Raw genomic sequence first — 26,374 nt, 5'->3', positions numbered from 1 at the left:
TCTCAAAAAATAAAATAAAATAAAATAAATAAAAATAAACAAAACAAAATAAAATAAATAAAATAAGAAATAAATACAATTTAAAAAATAAATAAAATAAAATAGAAAACTGAAGCACTGAAGTTTTAAACAACTTTTCCAAGACCACAGAGCTAGAAAGGGGCAGAACTAGGACTTCAGTCTTACAGACTTGCTTCAGAGCCTGTACCCTACACCCTTTCTCTCTGCCTACCTACTCTGCATGAGCCAGGAGCTGCCAGAGCCTACCACCACCCGAAGAGGAAGAAAGCTAAGGCAAAGGAGAACAGAGCGAGAGAAGGTCTAATGACAGTTTTTGAGCCCCCTGGATCCAGCTGTGCCCCAAAAGAGGACCCTCTGGATGTATGGTAATTGGAGTCAATAACTTCCCTCTTTGTTGATACTGGCTTGACTGGATCCTTGTCCCCTGATACTAGGATTTATCAGGGGATCATAGCACATTCCACACGGGCCTAGGGTGGTCCCCTGGAGCACTCCAGGAAGCACTGGGGACCCACCCTGTTTCTCAGGACCATGTGTTTCCAAGAGGAGGGGCTGTCAGGCCTTCTTCCTGCCCTCTCCCCATACAGGCAAGCCCCCAGCCAGGGACACAGTAGGTATTTTTTAGTGATCACATCCATCCTTCTGCCCTAGGGCAGGACTGCTCTCACACTTTTCCTCCAGAGTCCTGAAAGAACGCTCAGAACTCTATGAAACTTCCCCCAAAAAAGAATCTCTCCTCCTTGAGAGCCATTCTTTGGCCCAAACACAGGTAGGGGACCTCAGGTCATTCCAGCCCCCTGTCCCCAGGCCTGTCCCCACGCACCTGCCGCTGAGACTCATAGAGGATGCGGTCCATGGTGTTAAGCAGTGTCATGCTCTTGTAGAGCTTCAGCACCTTCTCCTTTGGCAGCTGCGGGTGGAGGCACAGACAGACGTGGGGTGGTTGGGACCAGAGAGGAGACAGGCAAGGGGCCTGGGCATGGGGGGCATGGGAAGTGGGGAAGGTCGCCTCTCACGTGGGGGTCCTCGCTGGGGTTGATGATCTGGCCTTGCCGGTCCATGACACGGTAGATGGGGATTCCAGAGATAACATTGGGCTGGATGAATTCCAACTTGTCTATAAACTCAGCCGAGGCCCCTGGGAACTGGGGCTTGTCATCCAGAGATGAGAACTGCTGCTGCTGCCTGTGCGGGTGCTGGGGGAGAGAGCAAAGGAGACCACCTACATCAGAAGCAGCACCCAGGTTCAGCTGGCTCAACCCTGGCGGCAGGCAGGCGGCATGGTGGTAGAGCACATGGCCCCAGTGAACTCTGGGGCCTGACTCACAGGGTCTGAGGCCCAACTCCAATACTTTCTCACTGCGACACCTTGGGCAACTGACTACAACTTCTGTCTCAGTTTCCCCATCTGAAAAACTGGGATGAAAACAGTAACACCTATCCCATAGAACTGTTGTGAGATTAAATGACTCAATAAAGTGGCTGGAAAGTCAAGAACTGGTACATATTACTATTCTCATTACCATAGGCCCAAACTCTTCATACTGGCAGCTATTTCTAGTCTCATTATCATAGGCTCAAACTCTTCATCCTGGCATTCAAGGCCTCCCCATTCTGGCCACAGATACCCTCTCCTCTCTCTCTCCCACTGTGATCACAGACACACAGGCCCACTGCAGGATGCCCTCTAGGCATCCAGACAGGCTCTCTTCTGACCCCTATACTATACACCAGCGAAGCTACTCAGGACAGAGCTTAAGTCTTTGAGCTCTTAAGAGTCAGACTGCCTAGGTTCCAATCCCTTACTGGCTTTGGGAGGCCGAGGCAGGCGAATCACCTGAGGTCAGGAGTTCGAGATCAACGTGGCCAACACGGCGAAACCCTGTACCCACTAAAAATAGAAAAATTAGCCGGATGTGGTGGCACATGCCTGTAGTCCCAGCTACTCAGGAGGCTGAGGCAGGAGAATCACTTGAACCCAGGAGGCGGGGGGTTGCAGTGAGCCGAGATTGCGCCACAGCACTCTAGTCTGATGACAGTGACACTCCATCTCAAAAAAAAAAAAAATCCCTTAGTGGGTGATACGGCAAAGTAACTTCCCTCTTCATGTGTCCTCTTCCTTGTCTATAAAAATTGAGAATCCCTCGTGGAAATGAGAGGCTTAAACAAGATCATGTGAATAAAATGTTCAGCAAAGTATCTGTAAGCCACATAACAAATGTTCAAAACAATCTTAGCTATTCTCATTTCTCCCTCTCATCTCTGCTTGCTTCACGAGAAGGTCTCTTTCCCTTTTGCCTGGCAAACTGCTACACATGCTTCATTGTCCACTCTACTCTGGTCCCAGCTCCCTCTGCGAGCCCAGACTGACTCATTCAACAAATATTGAGGCACCTGACATGTTCCAAGCCGTGTGCTGGGTTCTGGGGACCTAAGGCAGGCAAGATATCTGTCCTTGCTGCCTAGCAGGGAGGGCGGATGCTGAACAAGTAACGATGACAGTGGTTCATATTATCCTACAGCAGAAGAGATGGAGGGTAAGGCTTCCCTGGGGAAGTGATGTTAGAGGTGAAACGTGAGGGATAACCAGGAGGCAGTGAAAGCGCATTCCAGGCAAGGGGATCAGAACATGCAAAAGACAAAAGTGGCCAGGCACAGTGGCTCACGCCTGTAACCCCAACACTTCAGGAGGCTGAGACCAGGCTGGTCAACATGGTGAAACCCCACGTCTACCAACAATACAAAAATTAGCTGGGCGGGCTTGTGTACACCTGTAATCCCAACTACTCAAGAGGTTGAGGCAGGAGAATCACTTGAATCTGGGGGGCAGAGGTTGCAGTAAGCCCAGATCGCACCACCACATCCCAGCCTGGGCAACAGAGACCCTGCGACATATACAAAAAAAAGACAAAAGGCGAGGAATAGTGTATCCTTCATGGAAGACAGAAGGAGCTCAGGGCCTGGCAAGGTGGCTCACATCTGTAATCCCAACACTTTGGGCTCAAGGATTACTTGAGCCCAGGAGTTCAAGACAGGCCTGAAATCATATCTCTACAAAAAATTTTAAAAATTATCCAGGCATGGTAACATACACCTGTAGTTCCAGCTGCTTGGAAGGCTGAGGTGGAAGACTCGCTTGAGCCCAGGAGGTGGAGGCTGTAGTAAGCCTTGATCACACCACTGCACTCCAGCCTGGGCAACAGAGCAAGATGCTGTCTCAAACAAAAGAAAAGTTCAGAGGGGCTGGAGGAGTCCTGCAAGGACATCACACCTCCTCAGGTCAGATGAGGAGTGGCTGAGAAAGTCCAGGGGACCTGTGAGAAGCCTATAAATGCTCAAAGGGATATGAACTCACTGGGACTCTTAGCTCTGGAGCTAGGCAGCCTAGAACTTGCCAAGGCGTTGCAACAGCTCCCCCTTATGAAGCACCTGTTGTAAACCAGCTAAGCCTGGCATGCGCAAGACTACTGACTCCCTGGGGAATTTGTGAGGGGGATTATCTACCATTGCCCTTGAATAGATGAGGAAACTGAGGCCTGGGGAGGTAAAATAACCTGTACCAGACCACAAATTTGAAAAAAAAAAAAAAAAATTGGGCTGGGCACAGTAGCTTATGCCTGTAATCCTAGCACTTTGGAAGGCCAAGGCAGGAGGATCACATGAGCTCAGGAGTTTGAGACCTCCCTGGGCAACAGTGAGAAACCTGGTCTCTACAAAAAAATACAAACATTAGAAAGGTGTGGTGACACACACCTGTGGTCCCAGCTACTTGGGAGGCTGAGGCAGGAGGACTGCTTGAACCTGGAAGGATGAGGCTGTAGTGAGCTGAGATTGTGCCACTGCACTCCAGCCTGGGGGACAAAGTGAGACCTTGTCTCAAAAAAAAAAAAAAAAAAATTACATCAGGACTGGGCTTCTAACCTGGGCAACGCTGAGATTCAGGCTCATAGACGTCCATGCTCCTCACCCCAACTACCCCTGCAGCCTGATTTTCAAATATCTGCAACTTTTCTTCCCACTACTCCCAGGATTCCTCCGAGGTCAGTAATGGTGGCTTCACTTCCCACGGATGTTAAAGAAGGGCGGGGTTTGCCACAAGCTGGATCTCACACATGGGTGCTCAAATGTGTTCCTCCATCTTCCTTTAACTGCAGTGAACAAGCCGTCAACAGTTCCAGCGGGGTAGCATGTTCAGTGCGTGTTTATTTGCATTTGTAGTCGTGAGGAAATTACACTCCCAATGGCAGGGCAGATTCAGGCCTGGCAATGTCACCGTAGGCCTCCCCTTGTGAGGAGGAAGCAGCCGGCCTCTTGCAGCACAGCGCTTCCCCCTTCTGAGTACCCAGCACAGCCAGCCACTGACTTAGAAGATTCTTTTGTTTCATGTCTCTCTCCCACACACACCACAATCCCAGGAAGGCAGAGACAGCGTCCAGGTTGCCTTCACAGCAGGCACTCAAGAGGGAATTCCTGAGTGAATGCATGAATGGGCGGTTAAGTTCCCTGGCTCTGGAGTTCAACTGCCCTGGGTTCCAATTTCTTAGCTCATCGTGTGGCTCTCTGCAAAAACACTTCATCTCTCTGAATTTCCTCATCTATAAGAAGGCTGCAGAACCGATCTGGGATGTATTACGTACTCAAAACTTGGTAAGAGAGAGAAAAACAAAACCTAGGAAGGTGAGAAGTGAGAGAAAGGGAAGTGACTACACTTTATGAGGATGGGGAAAAGAGGAGCTGGGAAGAACTAATTGCACCTTAAAGTGGATTTTAAATTCAAACTGTGGCAATGTGCAGCGGCTCATGCCTGTAATCCCAGTACTTTGGGAGGTTGAGGTAGGAGGATCACTTAAGGCCAGGGGTTCGAGACCAGCCTAGGCAAAACCCCTGTCTCTGAAAAATTGTAAAATCAGCCAGGAAGGCTGGGCATGGTGGCTCACGCCTATAATCCCAGCACTTTGGGAGGCCACGGAGGGCGGATCACCTGAGGTCAGGAGGTCGAGACCAGCCTGGCCAACGTGGTGAAACCCTGTCTCTACTAAAAATACAAACAATAGCCGTGCATGATGGTAGGTGCCTGTAATCCCAGCTACTTGGGAGGCTGAGGCAGGAGAATGGCTTGAACCTGAGAGGCAGAGGTTACAGTGATCCAAGATGGCGCCATTGCACACCAGACTGGGTGACAAGAGTAAGACTCTATCTAAAAATAAATAAATAAATAATAAATAAATAAAATAAAATTAGCTGGAAATGGTGGCATGTATGTGTAGTCCAGATACTGGAGTTGCAGGAGCCTGAGGTGAGAGGATGGCTTGAGCCCAGAAGGTCAAGGCTGCAGTGAGCCATGACTGCACCAGTGCACTCCAGCCTGGGCAACAAAGTGATACCCTGTCTCAGAGAACAATAAAACTAAACTATGGCACCAGCAGATACTCCAGAGACGGAGACTGAGGCACAGGGGAGACGGCATGCTGATGGAAGAGGACCGAAGGCCGAAGTCTTCAGACGGGCACTAAGAGGGGAGGCCAGAGTCTGATAACAAACCAGGGTGTCAGGGCAGGAATGTCAGCCTCTAGAGGCTGGACAGCTATCTTCATGGCACCCCAGCGTGCTCCATATACTGGAGCTGGGCCTTGGCTGTACCCTCCTCCCCTTTTTGCTGGGCTGGTGGCAGTAGTCCCCAGCCCCAGGGTTGCTGCACCAATTCAGTGAGCTATGCAAAGGGCTCCGCACCGCCCTGGTCCTGAGGAAATGCTCCATAATCGGAGTGGGTGGTCAGATGCCTGCAGAGGAAGGATGCGACTCCACCCATCCATTCTTCTAGTTTTTGGTAGGGGATGGGGGTAGTCTGTCCCGGTGGCCCAGTGATTTACAATGGCAGAGGCTGCACAGATTTACACAAAGCTTCATGCCATGTCCTCTCCCACCACGCAGGAAAGCACAACCTGCCCGCCCTGGATGGTCTGGTCTGCCCAGGAAGTACTGGGGTGGCCCTGGTGGAGTCATTTGAAGGCACCATGGCTAAGCGCATGGACTCTTAACTGAAAAGACCGCTGCCTGATTGTGTGACTTACGCTCCCTGAGCCAAGAACAGTGGCAGACGCCTGTAATTCTAGCTACTGTGGAGGCTGAGGCAAGAGGATCACTTGAGTCCAGGAGTTTGAGGCCAGCCTGGGAAACATAGTGAGACCTCATCTCTACAAAACAATTAAATAAATAAATAAATAAATAAATAAAATTTAAGGCCAGGTGTGGTGGTTCACGCTTGTAATACTAGCACTTTGGGAGGCCAAAGAGGGGTGGATCGCTTGAGCCCAGGAGTTCAAGACCAGCCTGGGCAAGACCCCATCCCTACGAAAAATTAGCTGGGCATGGCGGTGCACACCTGCAGTCCCCAACTACTCGAGGGGATGAGGTGGGAGGATCCCTGAAGCCCAAGAGGCTGCAGTGAGCCAAGATCACGCCACTGCACTCCAGCCTGGGTGACAAGGTAAGACCTGTCTCAAGGAAAAAAAAAGAAAACTTTTTTTAAAGAAAATCTCCCAGAGCCTCAGTTTCCTCCTGTGTACACCGAGGGTGGTATAAGTACTTACCTCACGGGTTGTCGTGAGGATTAACTGAGGTGACCTGTGTGGACTGCTCAGCCCAGTGTCTGGCACATAACGAGTGTTTCATAAACACGAGTAGCGAATAAGTATTTCTCATGATTGTTCTTGTTAAACAGATACTGAACATTTGCTCCAAATCATGCTCTGAACTGAGGGCTGGAGACAGGGAGGGATGAATGACAAACACTGAACACACAAGTTACAATCAAGAGTTGCTCTTACTCACATTGCTTCACCTGAGTAGCCTAAAAAAATAAATGTCAAGTTGACAGATAAGCCAAATGAAAATAAAGAAATAATATGGCTGGGCGCGGTGGCTCACGCCTTTAATCCCAGCACTTTGGGAGGCTGAGGCAGGTGGATCACTTAAGATCAGGAGTTCATGACCAGACCAGCCTATCAGGCTGATCACGATGGTGAAACCCCATCTCTACTAAAAATACAAAAATTAGCCAGGTGTGGTGGCAGGCACCTGTAGTCCCAGCTACTCAGGAGGCTGAGGCAGGAGAATCGCTTGGACCTGGGAGGTGGAGGTTGCAGTGAGCCCAGATCGTGCCACTGCACTCCAGCCTGGGTGACAGAGTGAGACTCCATCTCAAATAAATAAATAAATAAATAAATAATGAATTTTGGCCAGGAGACTCCATCTCAAATAAATAAATAGATAAATAAATAAATAATGAATTTTGGCCAGGCACAGTGGCTCACGCTAATCTCAATACTTTGGGAGGCCAGGGGAGGCAGTTTGCTTGAAGCCAGGAGTTCAAGATCAGCCTGGCCAACATGGCGAAACCCTATCTCTACTAAAGACATAAAAATTAGCCAGGCATGGTGATGCATGTCTGTAGTCCCAGCTACTTGGGAGACTGAGGCACGAGAATCGCTTGAGCTGAGAAGGCAGAGGTTGCAGTGAGCCAAGATCGCCCTACTGCACTCCAGCCTGGGTGACAACAGGGCAAGACTCTGTCTCAAAACAATAACAACAGCAGCAAATAAATAAGTAAATACATACATACACACAAAATTTTAAAATTAAAAAAAAACGGGAGATTTCAGAGGAGGCAAGATGTATAGTGGTTACCCATGTGGGAGGTAGGATGAGGGCCTCCAGGGCTAAACTGCCGGTGCTTGAATCGGGTTCTGGCTCTTTCCAGTCACGTGGCCTTGGACCCGAGCCAGTCTCTGTGGACCTGCGTGCCCTCGTGGAGATGGCATCCACCTCACAGGCTGGTGGAGAGGTGGGGAAAGTATCTGCCGCAGCTCTGGCAGGAATGCTCACCAGCTAGCATCAGACAGTACCCCTCCAGGAAGCACCAGCATCAGATGGCACACCAGGGAAAGCTTCCTAGAGAAGGGCGAGTTGAGCCGAGGGGTCAGAACATTTCAGTCCTAGGGAACAACAAAGGCTCCAAGGCAAGAGAAGAAAGCCTGGCAGCCTGGGACCCTGAAGACTGGCATGGCTGCTACAGGTCAATCAGAGAATAACTACATGCCAAGGTGCCACTCAAAGCACTTTATTTATACCTATGTGCTCACTGAACCCAGAGGGTATCCAGGCAGGGCAGGCACTGTTATCACAACTCCATCAAAGACAGGTGGTAGGTGAGGCTCCGAAGGGCTAAGCGACTTGTTCAGGTCCAGTGCATGCAAGGCTTTGTGGATGGCGCCAGTTAACTCCAAGTCCTCCGTATCGAGGGTAGCTAAGGCCATCCAAACCCACTTTCTCCAGAGCTCAAAGGCACTCTGCCCTAAAACAGAGTAAAGAGTTGAGCCCCCCTTCCCAGGATATCTCATGAGAAGGGAAAGGCGTGCAGATTAGGCAGGTGTCACTGTCCCTGTTTCACAGACAGAGACCTGGTGTTTGGGGTCTGGGACGCTTCCCTGAGGAAGCGTCATGTCAGCCATCATCTGAAGGACCTCATACCTACAAAGGCCTCCAGGCGGGAGGAGGCACATTCAAGGAAGGGAAAGATGGACAGGGGGACTGAAGTGGAAAGAGGGAAAGACAAGAAAAATCACCTGCCTGGCCACATGTGGTGGCTCACACCTGTAACCCCAGCACTTTGGGAGGCCAAGGTGGGTGGATAAGTTGAGGTCAGGAGTTCGAGACCAGCCTGGCCAACACGGCAAAACCGTGTCTCTATTAAAAATATAAAACTTAGCCGACAAGGTGGCATACACCTGTAGCCCCAGCTACTCAAGAGGCTGAGGCAGGACAATCGCTTGAACCCAGGAGGCAGAGGTTGCAGTGAACAGAAATTACGCCACTGCACTCAGTCTGGGTGACAGAGCAAGACTCCATCTAAAAAAAATATAAAATAAAATAAGCCAATACTGGACTAAGAAGGATGCTGCAAGACTTGAATCTAAGCTCCATCCTTTCTCCTCCTGGCAGCCTGGTACCATGAAAAGAAACTGGGCTTTGCAGTCCAGAGCTCCAAGTTCAGACCTCACCTCTGAGCCTCAGTCTCTCCACCTGTAATAGGAGAGTACTACCAATAAAGGCCTTGCACTATTGGCATATTAAATATAATAAAAAATTAGGGTTGGCATTGTAAACCATACAGCACTTCAAGATGTGGAAAAGGAGGCCAGGTTTCTTAACACACTACCAAGTAAGAGATGGACCCATACACTTAGAAGACCGTAACGCCCATCTCCATTCATCCCACAATACACACTGATACAGTTTGGCTGTGTCCCCACTCAAATCTCATCTTGAATTGCAGCTCCCATAATTCCCACATGTCGTGGGAGGGAGCCACTGCGAGGTAACTGAATCATGGGGGTGGATCTTTCTTTCTTTTTTTTTGGGTGGGGGGGACAGAGTCTTGCTCTGTCACCCAGGCTGGAGCGCAGTGGCCGGATCTCAGCTCACTGCAAGCTCCGCCTCCCAGGTTTATGCCATTCTCCTGCCTCAGGCTCCTGAGTAGCTGGGACTACAGGCGCCCGCCACCTCGCCCGGCTAGTTTTTTGTATTTTTTAGTAGAGACGGGGTTTCACCGTGTTAGCCAGGATGGTCTCGATCTCCCGACCTCATGATCCGCCCATCTCGGCCTCCCAAAGTGCTGGGATTACAGGCTTGAGCCACCAAGCCCAGCGGGGGTGGATCTTTCATGTGCTGTTCTTGTGATAGTGAATAAGTCTCACACGATCTGATGGTTTTATAAAGGGGAGTTCCCCTGCAAACACTCTGTCTGCCTGCCACCATGTAAGATGTGACTTTGCTCCTCATTCGCCTTCCACCATGTTTGTGAGGCTTCCCCAGCCATGTGGAACTGTGAGTCCACTAAACCTCTTTTTCTTTATAACTTACCCAGTCTTGGGTGTGTTTTTATTAGCAGCCTGAGAACGGACTAATAACACATTGAGTACCTACCACTTAGAGATACTGCACAGGGCACTGGAACCCCCAGATAGGCTACCCCTGAAGAGCTGGGTCACAGAAATAAAGTCACTGATAATTAGCACAGACCGAGCTCCAGGTGCTTCCTGACTTCCAACAGGGTAGGGACTCTACTCACCCAACTAGCCAGGGTCAGAGGGGTGAAATGACTTAGCCAAGCCCAGGCCTGGGGTGGTGGCTGAGAAACTGACTCACGATTCCTTGACAATCTGAGTTTCCTTCCTCCTCCTTTCCCTGAGCACTAAAACATCTGCTATGATAACAGAGACAGGAAGGGAGGTGAAAATCAGGCAAACACATCTGCAGGGCAGCATGGTATTCAATGAAGGAGTGGGCAGAGGAGGGGCAAGAAGTCAGGGACAAGTAAAGCAGCCCCACCCCTCCTTCTAATCCGACCTTCCTCAGTGAACCCAGTAATTCAATCCAATCTGTCCACAACTATACAGCCTCTCAACCTTTCCCTGACTATTTCTTCATCTCCACCTGGAAAAAACTGCATGATCTTAGCCAGGCGTGGTGGCTCACACCTGTAATCCCAGCACTCTGGGAGGTCGAGGTGGGTGGATCATCTGAGGTCGGGACCAGCCTGACCAACATGGAGAAACCACATCTCTACTAAAAATACAAAATTAGCCAGGCATAGTGGTGCTTGCCTGTAATCCTAGCTACTCGGGAGGATGAGGCAGGAGAATCGCTTGAACCCAGGAAGAGGAGGTAGCAGTGAGCCAAGACACTGCCATTGCACTCCAGTCTAGGTAATAAGAGCAAAACTCCGTCGCAAAAAAATAAAAAACAAAACAAAAAACCCTGCACCATCTAATAAGGCAGCCACCAACCACTTGGGCTATTAATTTTATTTTTGAGATAGAGGGCTGCTCTGTCACCTAGGCTGGGGAATAGTGGTGTGATCTCAGCTCACTGCAACCTCCACCTCCCAGGTTCAAGCAATTCTTCTGCCTTGGCCTACCAAGTAGCTGGGATTACAGGCACACGCCACCACGCCCGGCTAATTTTTTTGTGTTTTTAGTAGAGACAGGGTTTCACCATGTTGACCAGGCTGGTCTCGAACTCCTGACCTCATGCAACCTGCCCACCTTGACCTCTCAAAATGTTGGGATTACAGGCGTGAACCACCGCGCCCAGTCCACTTGTGGCTACTAAAACTCATAATTGAATAATATGCCCAGACAAGGTGGCTCACGCTTGTCACCCTGCATTTTGGGAGGCTGAGGCAGGAAGATTGCCTGAGTCCAGGAGTTCGAGATCAGCCTGGACAACATGGCAAAACTCCATCTCTACAAAGATTTAAAACTTAGCCAGGCGCGGCTGGGCGCGATGGCTCATGCCTGTAATCCCAGCACTTTGGGAGGCCAAGGCAGGCGGATCACCTGAGGTCAGGAGTTCAAGACCAGCCTGGTCAACATGATGAAACTCCTTCCCTACTAAAAATACAAAAATTAACTGGGTACAGTGGTGCACGCCAGTAGTCCCAGCTACTCGGGAGGCTGAGGCAGGAGAATCACTTGAACCTGGGAGGTGGAGCTTGCAGTGAGCCGAGATCGTGCCAATGCACTCTAGCCTGGGCAACAGAGCAAGATTCCATCTCAAAAAAAAAAATTAAAAATCAGCCAGGCGTGGTAGCACATGCCTGTGGTCCCAGCTACTTAGGAGGCTGAGGTGGGGGCATTGCTTGAGCCCAGAAGGTTGAGGCTGCAGTGAGCCATGATCATACCACTGCACTCACTCCAGCCTGGGCAACAGAGTGAGACCTTGTCTCAAAAAAAAGAAAGAAAAGGCTGGGTACAGTGGCTCATGCCTTTCAAGGCCAAGACAGGCGGATCACTTGAGGCGAGAAGTTCGAGATCAGCCTGGACAACACAGTGAAACCCCGTCTCTACCAAAAATACAAAAATTAGCCAGGCGTGATAGTGCACGCCTGTAATCCCAGCTACTAGGGAGGCTGAGGCAGGAGAACTGCTTGAACCCGGTGGGCAGAGGTTGCAGTAAGCCAAGATCACATCACTGCACTCCAGCCTAGGCGAGAGAGCGAAACTCTGTCTCAAAAAAAAAGAAAAAGAAAAGAGAGAAAGAGGTACAGAAAGAAAGAGAGTGAGAAAAGAGAAGAGACGAGACAAGACAGGAAAAGAGAAAGGAGAGGGGAGGGGAGGAGGAGAGGAGAAGAGAAGGAAAGAAAGAAGAGAGAACAGGTGGGAGAAATAAAGGGGAAAAAACAATAACTCTAAGATAATACAAATTTAAAGATATATAAAAAAATTAAAAGCAGGGACTTCTTCCCTCCCCATTCCCCACCACAAATGAAGGAGGGGAAGCAAGAGGAAAGGTAATCAGGAGATTGAGACAGGAGAGAAAGATTTAATCAGCCTTAAATGACCTTTCCCTAGCCTGCCCCAGTCCTGCCCACCTCCCGCCCCAGTTGCCCAGCCAATGGGCTCCTGGGACTGAGATCAGCTATGGAGGATATGAACTGCTCCAAAAAAAAAAAAAAAAAAAGTGAAAATGTCTCCAGCCCAAAGGCAGGAGACTGCCCTACCCACATCTTGCTCCCGCAGCCCTTCTGCATTTACCTGTTTCAAGTGACTCCATTCCTAGATACCTACTACGTCCTACTCCTGGCCCATCCTCTTCACCCTCCTCCCGTTTGTCCCCCTACCCAGAGCTTCTTTCCACAGATTCCATCTTCTCCTCCTTATGGATTGGGGATCAGAGGATCAGACTCAACCTCACAAGATCTTTTAAGATTTTTTTCCGCAGGGCCTCACCAATCCAGACCTTCCCAAGGTCACCCCTTTCTTCTCCCCATCTCCACCCTCACTATCAACAATGACCCACATTCCTATTGCCCTTATGATGTGCCAGGTCCAGTCCTTAGCATTTTACATATTAATTTTTCAGTCCTAAGAGGTGGCCACTGTTAATATTTTAGAGAGGGAAATTAGGTCCATAGATCCACAGAGATGCAGTCCGTTGCCCAATACACAAGTGGAAAGTGGCAGAGCAAGGACATGAATCCACCCATGTAATCACTGCTCTCCTATCTGTCAAATGTAGTTCAAAGCTCTTCTGCAACCCCTTGCCTCTCCCCCTCTAAAGAGAGGCCTCCACCTAGGTTTTTTGCAGTGTAATTTTGACAGCATCCACCTGAAGGGATTGTGACCCTTTTGACAAGAAACAAAGCCTTCTCAAGTGTTTCTAAGAAATGTGGGCCAAGTGCCCTGTCTGTACCTCTCTCCCTCCTTTTTTCCCCTCATTAACTCAACAAATATTAATCATCTCCTCTGTACAGTGTCCAGAACACACGAATTCCTTGTCTTGATATTTGATCAGGAGGCACAGGAACCAAACAAAATGTTTACACAATTCATTTAAAAATCAGAATTGTGGCAAAGGAGCAAAGAAATACAAGGCCCTATGCAGCCTGCAACAAGGGGACCTGCTCTCTTGTTTCTTCTTCTTGAAGAGGGATCTTTGCCCAGAAGAAAGTCTCTCCTTTATAAAGCCAGCTTCATTCTCCAAACCCTGAGGGAAAAGGTCTCGCGGTCTTCCCCTGTCCCTCCAAGGAACCTCCCCTGAATACGAGTGGCAGCTAATAAGGAACCCCCGGCCGGGCGCAGTGGCTCACGCCTGTAATTCCAGCACTTTGGGAAGCCGAGGCGGGCGGATCACCAGGTCAGGAGATCGAGACCATCCTGGCTAACATAGTGAAACCCCGTTTCTGCTAAAAATGCAAAAAAAATTAGCCGGGCGTGGCGGCGGGCGCCTGTAGTCCCAGCTACTCGGGGGGCTGAGGCAGGAGGACGGCATGAACCCGGGAGGCGGAGCTTGCAGTAAGCCGAGATCGCGCCACTATACTCCAGCCTGGGCGACTGAGCGAGACTCCGCCTCAAAAAATAAATAAATAAATAAATAAGGAACCCCCATCCCTCTCTTCAAGTCGTCTTCCTCCCTCAGGGCCCACAAAGAAGTTGCAAACGGGTTTTGTCCTCTCCTGAATCAGTGGAAGTTCTTTTCTTCTCCTAAGGAAGTGGTAGATCTTCCCTTCGGTGTCTTCTCCAAGGGGTCTCCCACTCTTTTTCCCTTCTGTGACAGCCCTTCCTTCATATCCTTCAGAGACCCCACACTCTGAAGATAGCCTTTACATCCCTAATCCCCTTTGGGAAAATCCCCTGGGGCCCAGGTACTCACAGATCTAGCCAGTCCCCGAGCCCCAGGCCGCCACAGCAGCAAGACGGCAGCCTGGCTCAGGCCTCGGTTTGGCCGCCAGACCCTCCCTGCAGCGATCGCTACCGCCATCTTGGCTAACAGCCACTCAGCGGTCCGGCACTCACGTAAGCTAGATTCGGGGCTGCCCTTTTATGTGCCGGACGCAAACTCCAGCACCATCTGACAAGAAAAATCACCTTCTTCCCATTCTGTGGTAGATAGAATGCACAGAGATTTGGAGAAGAAAATCTATCTACCCAAAATTTTCCCCAATCGCCTCATTGTAGTTACTCCTGTAACAGGCAAAGAAGAGGGCAAACTGACCACGGCCTCAGGGATTTAGGGCCCGGGGGCCCAGAGTAAAACAGGTCACTGCCAAGGCCTGCCTCCTGTTCTCAACTGTCCAATGGCGTTGCCAGAGTTAGGAGGTGGGACTGGGCGGAGCCAGATTGTTGGTAAACGCTAAGCCACGTGCGGACGCCAGGACGGACTGCCGAGCCCAGCGCGTGCGCAATGGTTACGCAGAGTGTTCGCAGCGCGCGCTGCCGGGCGGAAGTGATAATCGCAGCCACACGTGGGGTCGGCGCGATGGAGGAGGAGATGCATACTGACGCCAAAATCCGCGCTGAAATTGGAACAGGGTGCAGCCCTCGGGGTCCCGGCTGCAGCCTCCGGCACTTTGCCTGCGAACAGAACCTGCTGTCGCGGCCAGATGGCTCTGCTTCCTTCCTGCAAGGTAAGAACTTACCCAGGTCTTTTGGAGAGGGACTACCATGTACCGTGCAACGGAGTGCCCATCTCCCCACGATACCAGCTGGTAAATGTCACTCCTGCGTTGATGCATGATTTCTTGTCCGATTGAATACTACTACATACGCAGGGATACATACATCTCTCCCTCACGACTAGAAAGGAGAAGATAGCTCCATCTTTGTAAATATGTCTGAGAATGACAGGCGGGGCAAACCGTCCCCGCAAGAATTGATATTTCAGAATAGGGAAAATCACCTCACCAGGGTAAATATCGCCCTTAACTAGATTCCTCCTCCTCACCCCTGCCCCCGCCCGCCCCACACACACACCCGCTAGGTCCTTGCATAACCCGGACTGACGCAAACCTATCAATTTGCATACTCTGAACTGTGGCGGATCTTTCACCCACGTAAATACTCCTCAAATTGAAGATAATGTCACTGCCCTGGGTTGAAAAATACATCCCCACCGCTACCTCACTGCATCTCTCCACAGGAGTAAATATCCCTAAGATTAGGGCAAGTCTTACCTATAGGGCAAATATCCCCTTCGCCTAGCTAAATAACTCTCAGAACTAGATTAACTCCAAGAATATTCCTCTTTAACGTTTGAGACAGGAGGCTGGGCGCGGGGCTCACGCTTGTAATCCCCACACTTTGGGAGGCCAAGGCGGGTGGATCACCTGAGGTCAGGAGCTCGAGACCAGCCTGGCCAACATGGCGAAACCCCGACTCTACTAAAAATACAAAAATTAGCCAGGCATAGTGGTGGGTGCCTGTAATCCCAGATACTCGGGAGGCTGAGGCAGGAGAGTAGCTTGAACCCAGGAGGCAGAAGTTGCAGTGAGCCAAGATTGTGCCATTGTACTCCAGCGTGAGCGACAAAACAAGACTGTCTCAAAAAAAAAAAAAAAATTTGAGCCGGGCGCGGTGGCTCAAGCCTGTAATCCCAGCACTTTGGGAGGCCGAGACGGGCGGATCACGAGGTCAGGAGATCGAGACCATCCTGGGTAACACGGTGAAACCCCGTCTCTACTAAAAAATACAAAAAACTAGCCAGGCGAGGTGGCGGACGCCTGTAGTCCCAGCTACTCCGGAGGCTGAGGCAGGAGAATGGCGTAAACCCGGGAGGCAGAGCTTGCAGTGAGCTGAGATCCGGCCACTGCACTCCAGCCTGGGCGACAGAGCTAGACTCCGTCTCCAAAAAAAAAAAAAAAATTGAGACAGGGTCTCAGGATGTTGCCCAGGTTGGTCTTGAACTCCTAGACTCAAGCAGTCCTCCTCCCAAAGTGCTCATATAGGTATCAGCCACCACGCCCAGCCCCAATACATTTTAACAAAATCTGGCTGCTGTGTTGATTGTGGGGAGTATGGGGGAAAACAGGGAGGTGATGGTGGCTCCAGCCAGAACAGGAGTAGTGGAGGTGATGAGATTCTGGATGTGGTTTGAAAGTAAAATGGACAAAACTTACGTATAGTTTGGTTTGAGTGCAAGGAAAAAGAGTCAGGCATAACTAAAGTTTCTGCCCAGATCTGTACAAGTCTGGAAATCAGGAGAGACCCAAGCTGGACATAGGCAATTTGGAACTCTCTGGCTGTATATATGGTATTTCAGCCTATTGACTGAACGAAGTGAGTGTAGATGGAAAAGAGGTCCCAGGACCAAGCCCTAGGCCTTCCAACTTGAGCAGTCAGGGACTTGTGACAAGCAAGCCAAAGGAGACTCAGAAGGAACGCCCAGAGACTTAGGGGGAAACCGGGAGAGGGTGGTGACCTGGGGCCAAGAGAAGAACGTGTCTGAGATGTGATGGCTGACAGCTGTTTCAGCCTTACTGACAGCCGGGTCAATGGAGGGTTGATCATTTGGAGGTCAGTGGTGACGATGTTGAACTGCTGCAATGGAGTGGTGGGGTCACAGAAAAGGAAAAATAGACAGCTGTTCAGGAGTTTTGCTGTAAGAGGATCAGATAAGTGGGGCAGGAATTGAAGATGGTTGTGGGGTCAACAGGGGAGAGAATTGCTGGAGCCACGTCTTGAAGAAGGTGAGAGGGGAGGGACTCTTGTGCTCAGGCAAAACACAGGCAGTTCATCTGGAGCCAGAGGCGAGTTCTATTTTGGTTTCTCCAGTCCTCAGGGCAGTTTTTCCTGGAACTAAGCACACCTTCCGTGTAAGGGCAAATTGGGCATCCCAGGAAATACCGCGTTAACCAGGGACCTTCCCGGACCCTCCCTCAGGCTTAGCACTGATGCTGAATTGAGATACCTAAAGTTTCTTCGAACCTAAGAATTAAGAAGGGGCCAGGCGCAGTTGCTCACACCGGTCGCTCACACCGGTAATCCAAGCACTTTGGGAGGCCGATGAGGGTAGATCACCTGAGGTCAGTAGTTCTTTTTTTTTTTGTTTTTTTGACACAGTCTCGCCCTGTCACCCAGGCTGGAGTGCAGTGAAGCGATTGCGGCTCCCTGCAACCTCCAACTCCTGGGTTCCAGCGATTCTTCTGCCTCAGCCTCCCGAGTAGCCAGGACCACAGGCACGTGCCCCCATGCCCAGCTAATTTTTGTAGTTTTTAGTAGAGACAGGGTTTCACCACGTTGGCCAGGCTGATCTTGAACTCCTGACCTTGTGATCCACCCGCCTCGGCCTCCCAAATTGCTGGGATTACAGGCATGAGCCACCTCGCCCAGTCGAGGTCAGGAGTTCTGAGACCAGCCTGGCCAACATGGTGAAAACCCGTCTCTACTAAAAATACAAAAATTAGTCAGACGAGGTGGCACGCACCTGTAATCTCAGCTACTCTGGAGGTTGAGGCACAAGAATCACTTGAGCCTGGGAGGCGGAGGTTGCAGTGAGCTGAGATTGCGCAACTGCACTCCAGCCTCCTGGGTGACAGAGGGAAACTTTGTCTCAAAAAAGAAAATAGAGACAGGAGTCTTGCTATGTTGCTCAGGCAGGTCTCAAACTCCTGGCCTCAAGCAGTCCTCCCACCTGGGCCTCCAGAGTGCTGGGATTACAGGTGTGAGGCACCATGTCTGGCCTCAAATGTTTTGTTTTTTTCTTTTTTTTTTTTTTTGAGACGGAGTCTCGCTGTTATTGTCCAGGCTGGAGTGCAATGGTGCCATCTCGGCTCACTGCAACCTCCGCCTCCCCGGTTCCACCAATTCTGCCTCAGGCTCAAGCGATTCCCATGCGTTAGCGTCCTCAGTAGCTGGAGTTACAGGTGCCCGCCATCACAAGAGGCTAATTTTTGTATTTTTAGTAGAGATAGGGTTTCGCCATGTTGGCCAGGATGGTCTCAAACTCCTGACCTCAGGTGATCCACCCACCTCAGCCTCCCAAAGTGCTGGGATTACAGCAGACAGTACTAGAAGCCAGGCTATTTATTTCTTAGGTCTTACCTCCTGTACCCTGTTCATAGCTTCTGGGGAAATAAGCAGGAATCAGGATTCATTTCAGATATTACTCCTTTCTCAGGTGTCCAGAGTGGTACAGAATTTGGGGGCCAGTGCCTAAGGGAAGAGCTGGGCTGGGGAAGCTTTGGAAAGAGAAGTTGAGAGCAGCTGCAGTAAGAGGAGGATGGTTAGCTTTCAGGAAGAAAAGCTGGGTGCCCTTTCAGGGCACGGTGGCTCACGTCTGTAATCCCAGCACTTTGGGAGGCCGAGGCGTGCAGATCACAAGGTCAGGAGTTCGAGACCAGCCTGACCAACATGGTGAAACCCAGTCTCTGCTAAAAATAAAAAAATTAACTGGGCATGGTGGCACGAACCTGTAATCCCAGCTACTCAGTAGGCTGAGGCAGGAAAACTGCTTGAACCCGGGAGGCGGAGGTTGCAGTGAGCTGAGATTACGCCACTGCACTCCAGCCTGGGTGACAGAGCGAGACTCCGTCTCAAAAAAAAAAGAAAGTTACTAATATTAGGGCTAGGCATGGTGGCTCACGCCTGTAATCCTGGCACCTTGGGATTACAGTTGCCCAGGAGTTTGCAACCTGCCTGAGCAACATGGCAAAATCCCCTCTTTACTAAAAATACAAAAATTAGCCAGGCATGGTGGCACATGCCTGGAGTTCCAGCTACTTGGGAGGCTGAGGCAGGAGGATCGCTTCAGCCCAGAAGGTTGAGGCTGCAATGAGCCGTGATGGCACCACTGCACTCCAACCTGGGCAATGAGAGTGTGACCCTGCCTGAATGCCTGAATGGATGAATGTTAATAATATCAGCTAAAGTCTGTTGCGCACTCAGCATGAGCCCTGCAGTGTTCTAAGTATTCTCTTTGAATTGTGTCCTTTGATCCTCACAAGACGCTAGTGGGGAGCGACTGCTATTTTCCCCACATTACAAATGACGATACACAGGCAGAGAAATGAAGTGAGTGCTCAAACAATCACTGCCAACAAATGGCGGGGGTGACATGGGGAGCCCTGGCCATCAGGCTCGGTGCCACGAATGGGGCCCCAGGAGCAGGAAAGCTGTGAGTGAGGCCCTCCCGCCCTGCTGTCTCCTCAGGTGACACCTCTGTCCTGGCGGGTGTGTACGGACCAGCCGAGGTGAAGGTCAGCAAAGAGATCTTTAACAAGGCCACACTTGAAGTGATCCTGAGGCCGAAGATCGGGCTGCCTGGTAATTGGGCCCTGCTGAACCTCTGAATAGTGCCCAGTTTGTCATAACCGCCCCCCAGCTCCTCCCTACCAGCTGCCCCGAGTCTCCACTCCCCGCTTTGGTCTCCACTCAGCTGTTTCTGTCTTTAACTCTCTGCCCCATATCTCATCTTCTGTTGCTTCTCTCTCTGCCTCTAATTTCTCCCTCCCTCTTTCTCCCTGTCTCTGCCTCCACTCTCATTCATTCCATTAACCTGTTTTTCTTTTCATTTATTTGTTTATTTATTTATTTTGAGGCGGTGTCTCGCTCTGTCACCCAGGCTGGAGTGCAGTGGTGCGATCTTGGCTAACCGCAACCTCTGCCTCCCAGGTTCAAGCAATTCCCCTGCCTCAGCCTCTCGAGTAGCTGGGATTACTGGTGCATGCCACCATGCCCACTCATTTTTTGTATTTTTTTAGTAGAGATGGGGTTTCACCATGTTGGCTAGGATGGTCGTGATCTCCTGACCTCGTGATCCACCCACCTTGGCCTCCCAAAGTGCTGGGATTACAGGCATGAGTCACCGCGCTTAGCCATTTTTTAAAAATTTTAATTTCATATTTTTAAGATGGAGTCTCGCTCTGTTGCCCAGGCTGGAGTGCAGTGGCTCGATCTCGGCTCACTGCAACCTTCACCTCCCAGGTTCAAGCAGTTCTCCTGTCTCAGCCTCCCAAGTAGCTGGAATTACAGGCGTGAGCCATCGCACCCGGCTAATTTTTGTATTTTTAGTAGAGACAGTGTTTCACCATGTTGGTCAGGCTGGTGTCAAACTCCTGACCTCAAGTGATCCGCCCGCCTCATCCTCCCAAAGTGTTGGGATTACAGGCATGAGCCACTGTGCCTGGCCCATTAACCTGTTTTTCCACCCTTTTACCCTCATATCCTTCAGTCCCCACTGGCTGGGCCTACTAGGGTGGGAGTGGGTGTGGGTAGCAGCATAGACATGGAACTCCCAGGTCTTCTTCCCCTGGATGGTTCCTTTGGTGGATGCTGGAGGTAGCAGGGGTCAGTGGACGGCAGTCAGGCCTTGCCTTCTTCCTACTGGAATCTTCCATCATCCCAGGTACCTGTACCATCCCAGGCTGAGACTGTGGGTCCTTTCCAGGGGTTTGGGTAGGGCGTATGGAGGAAGATGAATCACATGAAGGGGAAGACCCTGAGAGCCGGTCTTCAATTTCCCCAGGTGTTGCAGAGAAGAGCCGGGAGCGGCTGATCAGGAACACGTGCGAGGCGGTGGTCCTGGGCACACTGCACCCCCGCACCTCCATCACTGTGGTGCTGCAGGTTGTCAGCGATGCCGGCTCTGTATCCTTTCTCCCAGGCCTCCTCCTCCAGGAAGTCTCCTGATTGCTTCCCTTCTGGTGGCTATATATATGCTCTCTGCTAGCCAGAAAGACTTCAAACACTTAACAGGTACCAGCTCACTGAAGAAGGAGAGCAAACAGCCTGGGTGCTTACTTATGTGCCAGGCACTGTTCTGTGTGCCTTACACACATTAACTCATTTAATATAGCACATGTCCTTAATGATCCCCGTGGAAGTGGCAGAGCCAAGATTTAGACCCAGACCATCTAGTTCTAGAGCCCAAGGACCCTGGCAGATGAGGGTTCTTATGTTCACATGTTTCAGGTGACAAAACTGAGGTCCAGAGAGGGGAAGGGGCTTGCCCAGGGTCACACAGCTGGAAGGCCGCACAGGCAGGACTCAAGCCCAGGCCCGTCTGACTCCAGAGCCTGTGCCAATCACTTTTGTTTTTTTGGTTTTTTTCTTTGTTTGTTTTTGAGACAGGCTCACTCTGTCGCCCAGGCTGGAGTGCAGTGGTGCAGTGTCAGCTTATTGCAACCTCTACCTCCCAGGCTCAAGCGATTCCCATGCGTTAGCGTCCTCAGTAGCTGGAGTTACAGGTGCCCGCCATCACAAGAGGCTAATTTTTGTATTTTTAGTAGAGACGGGGTTTTGCCATGTTGGCCAGCCTGGTCTCGAACTCCTGACCTCAAGTGATCAGCCCACCTTGGCCTCCCAAAGTGCTGGGATTACGGGCGTGAGCTACTGTGCCCCGCCAGCAATCACTTCTACTCGGCACCTCAGTGGATTTTAGGCCCTCAGTGCTGGGGGCGCCCTGAGCAGACAGCAGCTGAGTCAGGAGCTTGGCTTTGAAAGATCTCCCTGTCTGAGGTGAGGGAGGTTGAGGTTGAGGACCAGAATTAGGCACTGTAGAAGGCTTTACTGGAACATGGCCCTGAACTGGACAGACATTTTATGGATGGGCAGAGAGAGAAAGTATTGTGACCCCATTTTACAGAAGGGGAAAGTAAAGCCCAGAGGAAGTGGTGGAGGATCAGCAGCAGAGCTGGAACCAGTTGACTCTAAAGCTGTAGCCTTTGTGTGGCCTGCTGCGCCTGGAGAAGACACACCTGAGGAAACTGAGGCAGAGCCAACTGACTCCCAACCTGTGCTGTCTTTCCACTGTGAACTCCCTGCAGGCAGCAGTGCGATGGCTCTTCCTCCATTGCCCTGTCAGCTCTGTCACCGCAGAGTGGCTGCTACCCAAGTTTTAAGCCTGGCTTTGCCAGTGCCTCCCCCATGTGACTTTGGAAGGTTTCTTCCCTTCTCTGACCCTACTTGCCAACAAATGTGTGGTACGTACTTCAGTACATACCTGTTGAATGTTATATTCCCCGTCTAACAGATGAGGAGATTGAGACTCTAAGTCATTTGTTCAAGGTCACACAGCTGAGAGAGCAAAACTGGATCTGGAACCCAGGGCTACTTGATCCCCAGACCACTCTTAAGCACTCTGCCATACTGCCCTTCTGTGACCGATTAGTGATGTCTGCCACAGGCATCAGCCTGGTGGAGGGAGGCATGGATCTGCTCTGCTGGCCAGGCCTGCGGTAGAAACTTATTAGGCTGGGCGCGGTGGCTCACGCCTGTAATCCCAGCACTTTGGGAGGCTGAGGCAGGTGGATCACCTGAGGTCAGGAGTTTGAGACCAGCCTGGCCAACATGGTGATACCCCGTCTCTACTAAGAATACAAAGATTAGCCAGGTGTGGTGGTACATGCCTGTAATCCCAGCTACTTAGGGGGCTGAGGCAGGAGGATCGCTTGAACCCGGGAGGTGGAGATTGCAGTGAGCTGAGATCACGCCATTGCACTGCAGCCTGGGCAACAAGAGCAAAACTCCATCTCCCAAAAAAAAAAAAAAAGAAACTTAACCATTGCCTGTGGTGCTCAGCTCCTGGCCTGTTGTCTGAATGCTGCCTGCATGGCATTGGTGGATGCAGGTGTGCCCATGCGGGCTCTCTTCTGTGGGGTCACCTGTGCCCTAGACTCTGATGGGACTCTCGTGCTGGATCCTACATCCAAGCAAGAAAAGGTAGGTGTGAAGATCAGGGTGGCTGAAGGGCAGAGGCCAGACAGCTCCCCCTCCCTTCCTCCAGGCCTCACTTCTCTGCAGACAATAGGCTCATGCCACCTCAATCCCACTTAGCAAGGGCTGCTCTTACCATCATGGTTCATTTAGCAGCAAGTGATAGAAACCCAGCTCAAACTTGCTTAATTAGAAAGGAAATGTGGGGCTGGGTGCGGTGGCTCACACCTGTAATCCCAGCACTTTGGAAGGCCCAGGTGGGCAGATCATCTGAGGTCAGGAGTTCAAGACCAGCCTGACCAACATGGAGAAACCCCGTCTCTACTAAAAATACAAAATTTGCCAGGTGTGGTAGTGCATGCCTGTAATCCCAGCTACTCAGGAGTCTGAGGCAGGAGAATCACCTGAATCCAGGAGGTGGAGGTTGTGGTGAGCCGAGATCACGCCATTACATTCCGGCCTGGGCAACAAGAGTGAAACTCCATCTCAAAATATAAATAAGTAAACTAGAAAGGAAATGTATGGCCGGGTGTGGTGGCTTACACCTCTAATCCCAGCATTTTGGGAGTCCGAGGGCGGGCAGATCACCTGAGGCCAGGAGTTCGAGACCAGCCTGGCCAACATGGTGAAACCCCGTCTCTACTAAAAATACAAAGGTTGGCTGGGCGTGGTGGCACGTGCCTGTAATCCCAGCTACTCAGAAGGCTGAGGCATGAGAATCACTTGAACCCAAAGGGTGGAGGTTGCAGTGAGCTGAGATCGCACCATTTCACTTCAGCCTGGGTGAAAGAGTGAAACTCCATCTCAAAAAAAAAATAAAACCAGGACTTTAAACAGCATCAGGATGTCCTTGCTTCACTTCTCATCCCTGCCTTTCTCTCTACATCAGCTTCATTCTCTCTGGCCAGCATCTCTCCTGAGGCTGGGACTGACCACTTAAGTTCCATTTCCATCTTAAGAGGCTCAAAAGCAAACAAGAAGAGAGCTTTCCTCGTCGGCTCAGGTGCGGTGTCCTAAACTCAGGTTATTCTGAGTTTTCTGTCTAGTGCTATAATGGTCCCCTCCAGTCAAGAAGACAGAAACCACTTGGAGGGTTTCAGATGGAGGGAGTTAAATGCAGGGACTTTGTAACAACAGTGTTGGAGGAGCTAGAGGAGGAAAAAGGAACCAGGAGTGACACCCAAAGATGAGAAACCCCTCCCAGACCTGGGCTGAACCTGCGAGCCAGCTCCTGCTCTGTCATGTTGGAGACATCATCTCAATTGGCTCTGCATGCACATAGCATGTCCTGCCTCTGCCCTGGCCACTGAGGTCCAGAACCCATCCCACCTCCATGGCTGTCACACAGCCATCAGCACCTGCTATTGTCAGTGAGGACCAGGGTGCTGCTCTTCTTCCATTCTCCCACCTCATTACTGCTGGAAACTAGCTGGTAAGGGAGTCTGGGACATACAGCTTGCTGGCTTCCAGCCCCTCTGGGGCAGAGCATGGAAGGATGACTGGGAGGCCGAGAGGCACCAGATAAGTGAGTGGCACTGTGGCTAGCCCCTTGGGGCAGGAATACTAAGCTTGGAAGCCCGTCAGAACCACGTGGTTGAAATAAGGGGCATGGAGTACAGTTCTACAAAGGAAAGGCAGAGGGCTATATCCAGGGAAGTAGGGAAGGAGTGGTGTAGACGAAAAATGACTGCGCTTCATGCTTGATAGGTGAGCACCTGGCTGTGGAAAGGGAGGGGCCTGGAGGCCAAGGGTCCGGAGTCCCCTCAGTGGGACTGGCTGCAGGTGTGTGGTGGGAAGCGGGGTGTTGAGACAGGGTCTCACTGTCGCCCATGCTGGAGTGTAGTACGATCACAGCTCACTGAAGCTTCAAGCTCCTGGGCTTAAGCAGTCCTCCCACCTCTGCCTCCTGAGTAGCTGGGAACTCAGACATGCAACCCCACGTCCAGCTACTTTTTTTTTGTTTGTTTTCTTTCTTCTTTTTTTTTTTTAGAGATGGGGGTCTTCCTCTTTTGCCCATACTGGTCTTGAATTCCTGGCCTCAATCAGTGTCCTGCCTCGGCCTCCCAAAGTGCTGAGAGTATTGTCATGAGCCACTGTGCCTGGCCAAAGGACTGGCTGAGATTTTATCTGAGGGGAAGGTCCTAGGTCCCCCACCACCTTCTACCCCTTGTACCTAGGAGGCCCGGGCAGTCCTGACCTTTGCCCTGGACAGCGTGGAACGGAAGCTGCTGATGTCCAGCACCAAGGGGCTCTACTCGGACTCTGAGGTACCAGCATGGGGATGAGGGGAAAAGCCAGAACCTTCCCTCCCACTGATATACGGTCTTGTCCCAACTCTGCCCTGGATTCTGAGAGGCTTCAGGAGAGCCTCTTACATTTCTTCTTGTAAAAAAGAGGAAGTTTTCAAACTTCATGGTCCCAGAAACCTTTGCGGAAATGTTTAAGGGAAGCCCAATTTATGAGACAGGCAAAAAGAGGATGAGCTCTGTTTGAAGTCAGAAGAGGGCATGTGATGGTCCCCTAGCTCCCAGCTCAGAGTGGTGAACTACGGGAATTCCAGGTCTCAGGCTAAGGGACAGAGCCTGGAAACTCTTGGACCAGACTGTCTGCAAAAGCATGTCCAACCTGGACCTCAGGAATCTAGGAATACATGGCAGTGAAGACTGGGAGTCTCTTGATTCCGTGGCTCTTAGATTATTTGGGCCCAAGGGGCCCATGGCTGTAAAATCCCATTCTGTGCACTCTCCAATTCCATAGCTCTGCAAAGCTGGGGCCTCCAAGGTGTGGTTACCTGATTGGTCTGAATCCTGTTGCTGTCAGAATCTGATCTTGAAGCCCTTCGCCCTTTTCCTGATCTCTAAAAAACAGCTCATGAAATGGGAAATAATCCCTCACCACCTGCCTCACTTGGGGGCAGGGGAGTGATGGGAGGTTAAGGGAGTCAGATGGGGTCAGCAGAAACTCCTGGGTCACTAAGTCACGTGTGCACGCAGGGCTCAGCCCCCAGCACTGACCGGTCTCTCCCGCAGCTCCAGCAGTGCTTGGCTGCGGCCCAGGCCGCTGCGCAACACGTCTTCCGCTTCTACCGGGAATCGCTGCAGAGGCGTTACTCCAAAAGCTGAGGCAAGCTGGGGCAGAGGGCCGCTCCCACTGCCTCCACCCACTCACCCCCTATAGCCTGAAGCAAACCAGCGGCCCAGCCTTGCCTCTCTGTCCTATGGGCTCCTGTGAGCCTGCAGCTCTGTAACCACAGGGCTCCTGTGGGGAGGCCTTGGCCTGTGACAGCCCCCAGCAAGGATAACATTCAGAGGAGCTCACATTTATGGAATAGATAAGTCAATAAATTAATTCACTTTAACAAA

At 51.0% G+C, this 26,374-nt stretch overlaps 2 protein-coding genes across 2 annotated transcripts in view; one reads left to right on the top strand and one right to left on the bottom strand.

The window, feature by feature from the left end:
* The window catches only part of BCKDHA (branched chain keto acid dehydrogenase E1, alpha polypeptide), a 34,464-nt gene extending 19,754 nt beyond the window's left edge, over positions 1-14,710 (bottom strand). The window contains exons 1-3 of the mRNA XM_011936517.1: positions 14,236-14,710; positions 1,038-1,217; positions 845-931 (exon numbers count right to left, since the gene is read on the bottom strand). Coding sequence (XP_011791907.1) covers positions 845-931; positions 1,038-1,217; positions 14,236-14,343 — 375 coding nt within the window. The 5' untranslated portion in view covers positions 14,344-14,710. The remainder of the gene's footprint in view (positions 1-844; positions 932-1,037; positions 1,218-14,235) is intronic.
* Positions 14,698-26,374, top strand: EXOSC5 (exosome component 5). The gene is made up of 6 exons (XM_011936518.1): positions 14,698-14,989; positions 19,509-19,622; positions 20,824-20,945; positions 22,878-23,018; positions 25,190-25,279; positions 26,042-26,374. Exons 1-6 carry the CDS (start codon positions 14,767-14,769, stop codon positions 26,132-26,134), a joined length of 783 nt encoding a protein of 260 aa, XP_011791908.1. The 5' UTR covers positions 14,698-14,766; the 3' UTR covers positions 26,135-26,374.

Source organism: Colobus angolensis, unplaced genomic scaffold (genome assembly GCF_000951035.1).
Source record: "Colobus angolensis palliatus isolate OR3802 unplaced genomic scaffold, Cang.pa_1.0 Scaffold154, whole genome shotgun sequence".
Taxonomy (NCBI): Eukaryota; Metazoa; Chordata; class Mammalia; order Primates; family Cercopithecidae; genus Colobus; species Colobus angolensis.
The sequence above is the reverse complement of the archived record's forward strand: the minus strand, read 5'-3'. Positions and strand labels throughout refer to the sequence as shown.

What these genes read in the sequence shown, in the direction of transcription:
- EXOSC5 (XM_011936518.1), top strand. Translation starts at nt 14,767, where the DNA reads ATGGTTACGCAGAGTGTTCGCAGCGCGCGCTGCCGGGCGGAAGTGATA. An exon ending in CTCTGCTTCCTTCCTGCAAG is followed by an intron (nt 14,990 to 19,508) that starts GTAAGAACTTAC and finishes CTGTCTCCTCAG; the next exon opens with GTGACACCTCTGTCCTGGCG. An exon ending in TTGTCAGCGATGCCGGCTCT is followed by an intron (nt 20,946 to 22,877) that starts GTATCCTTTCTC and finishes TGTGGTGCTCAG; the next exon opens with CTCCTGGCCTGTTGTCTGAA.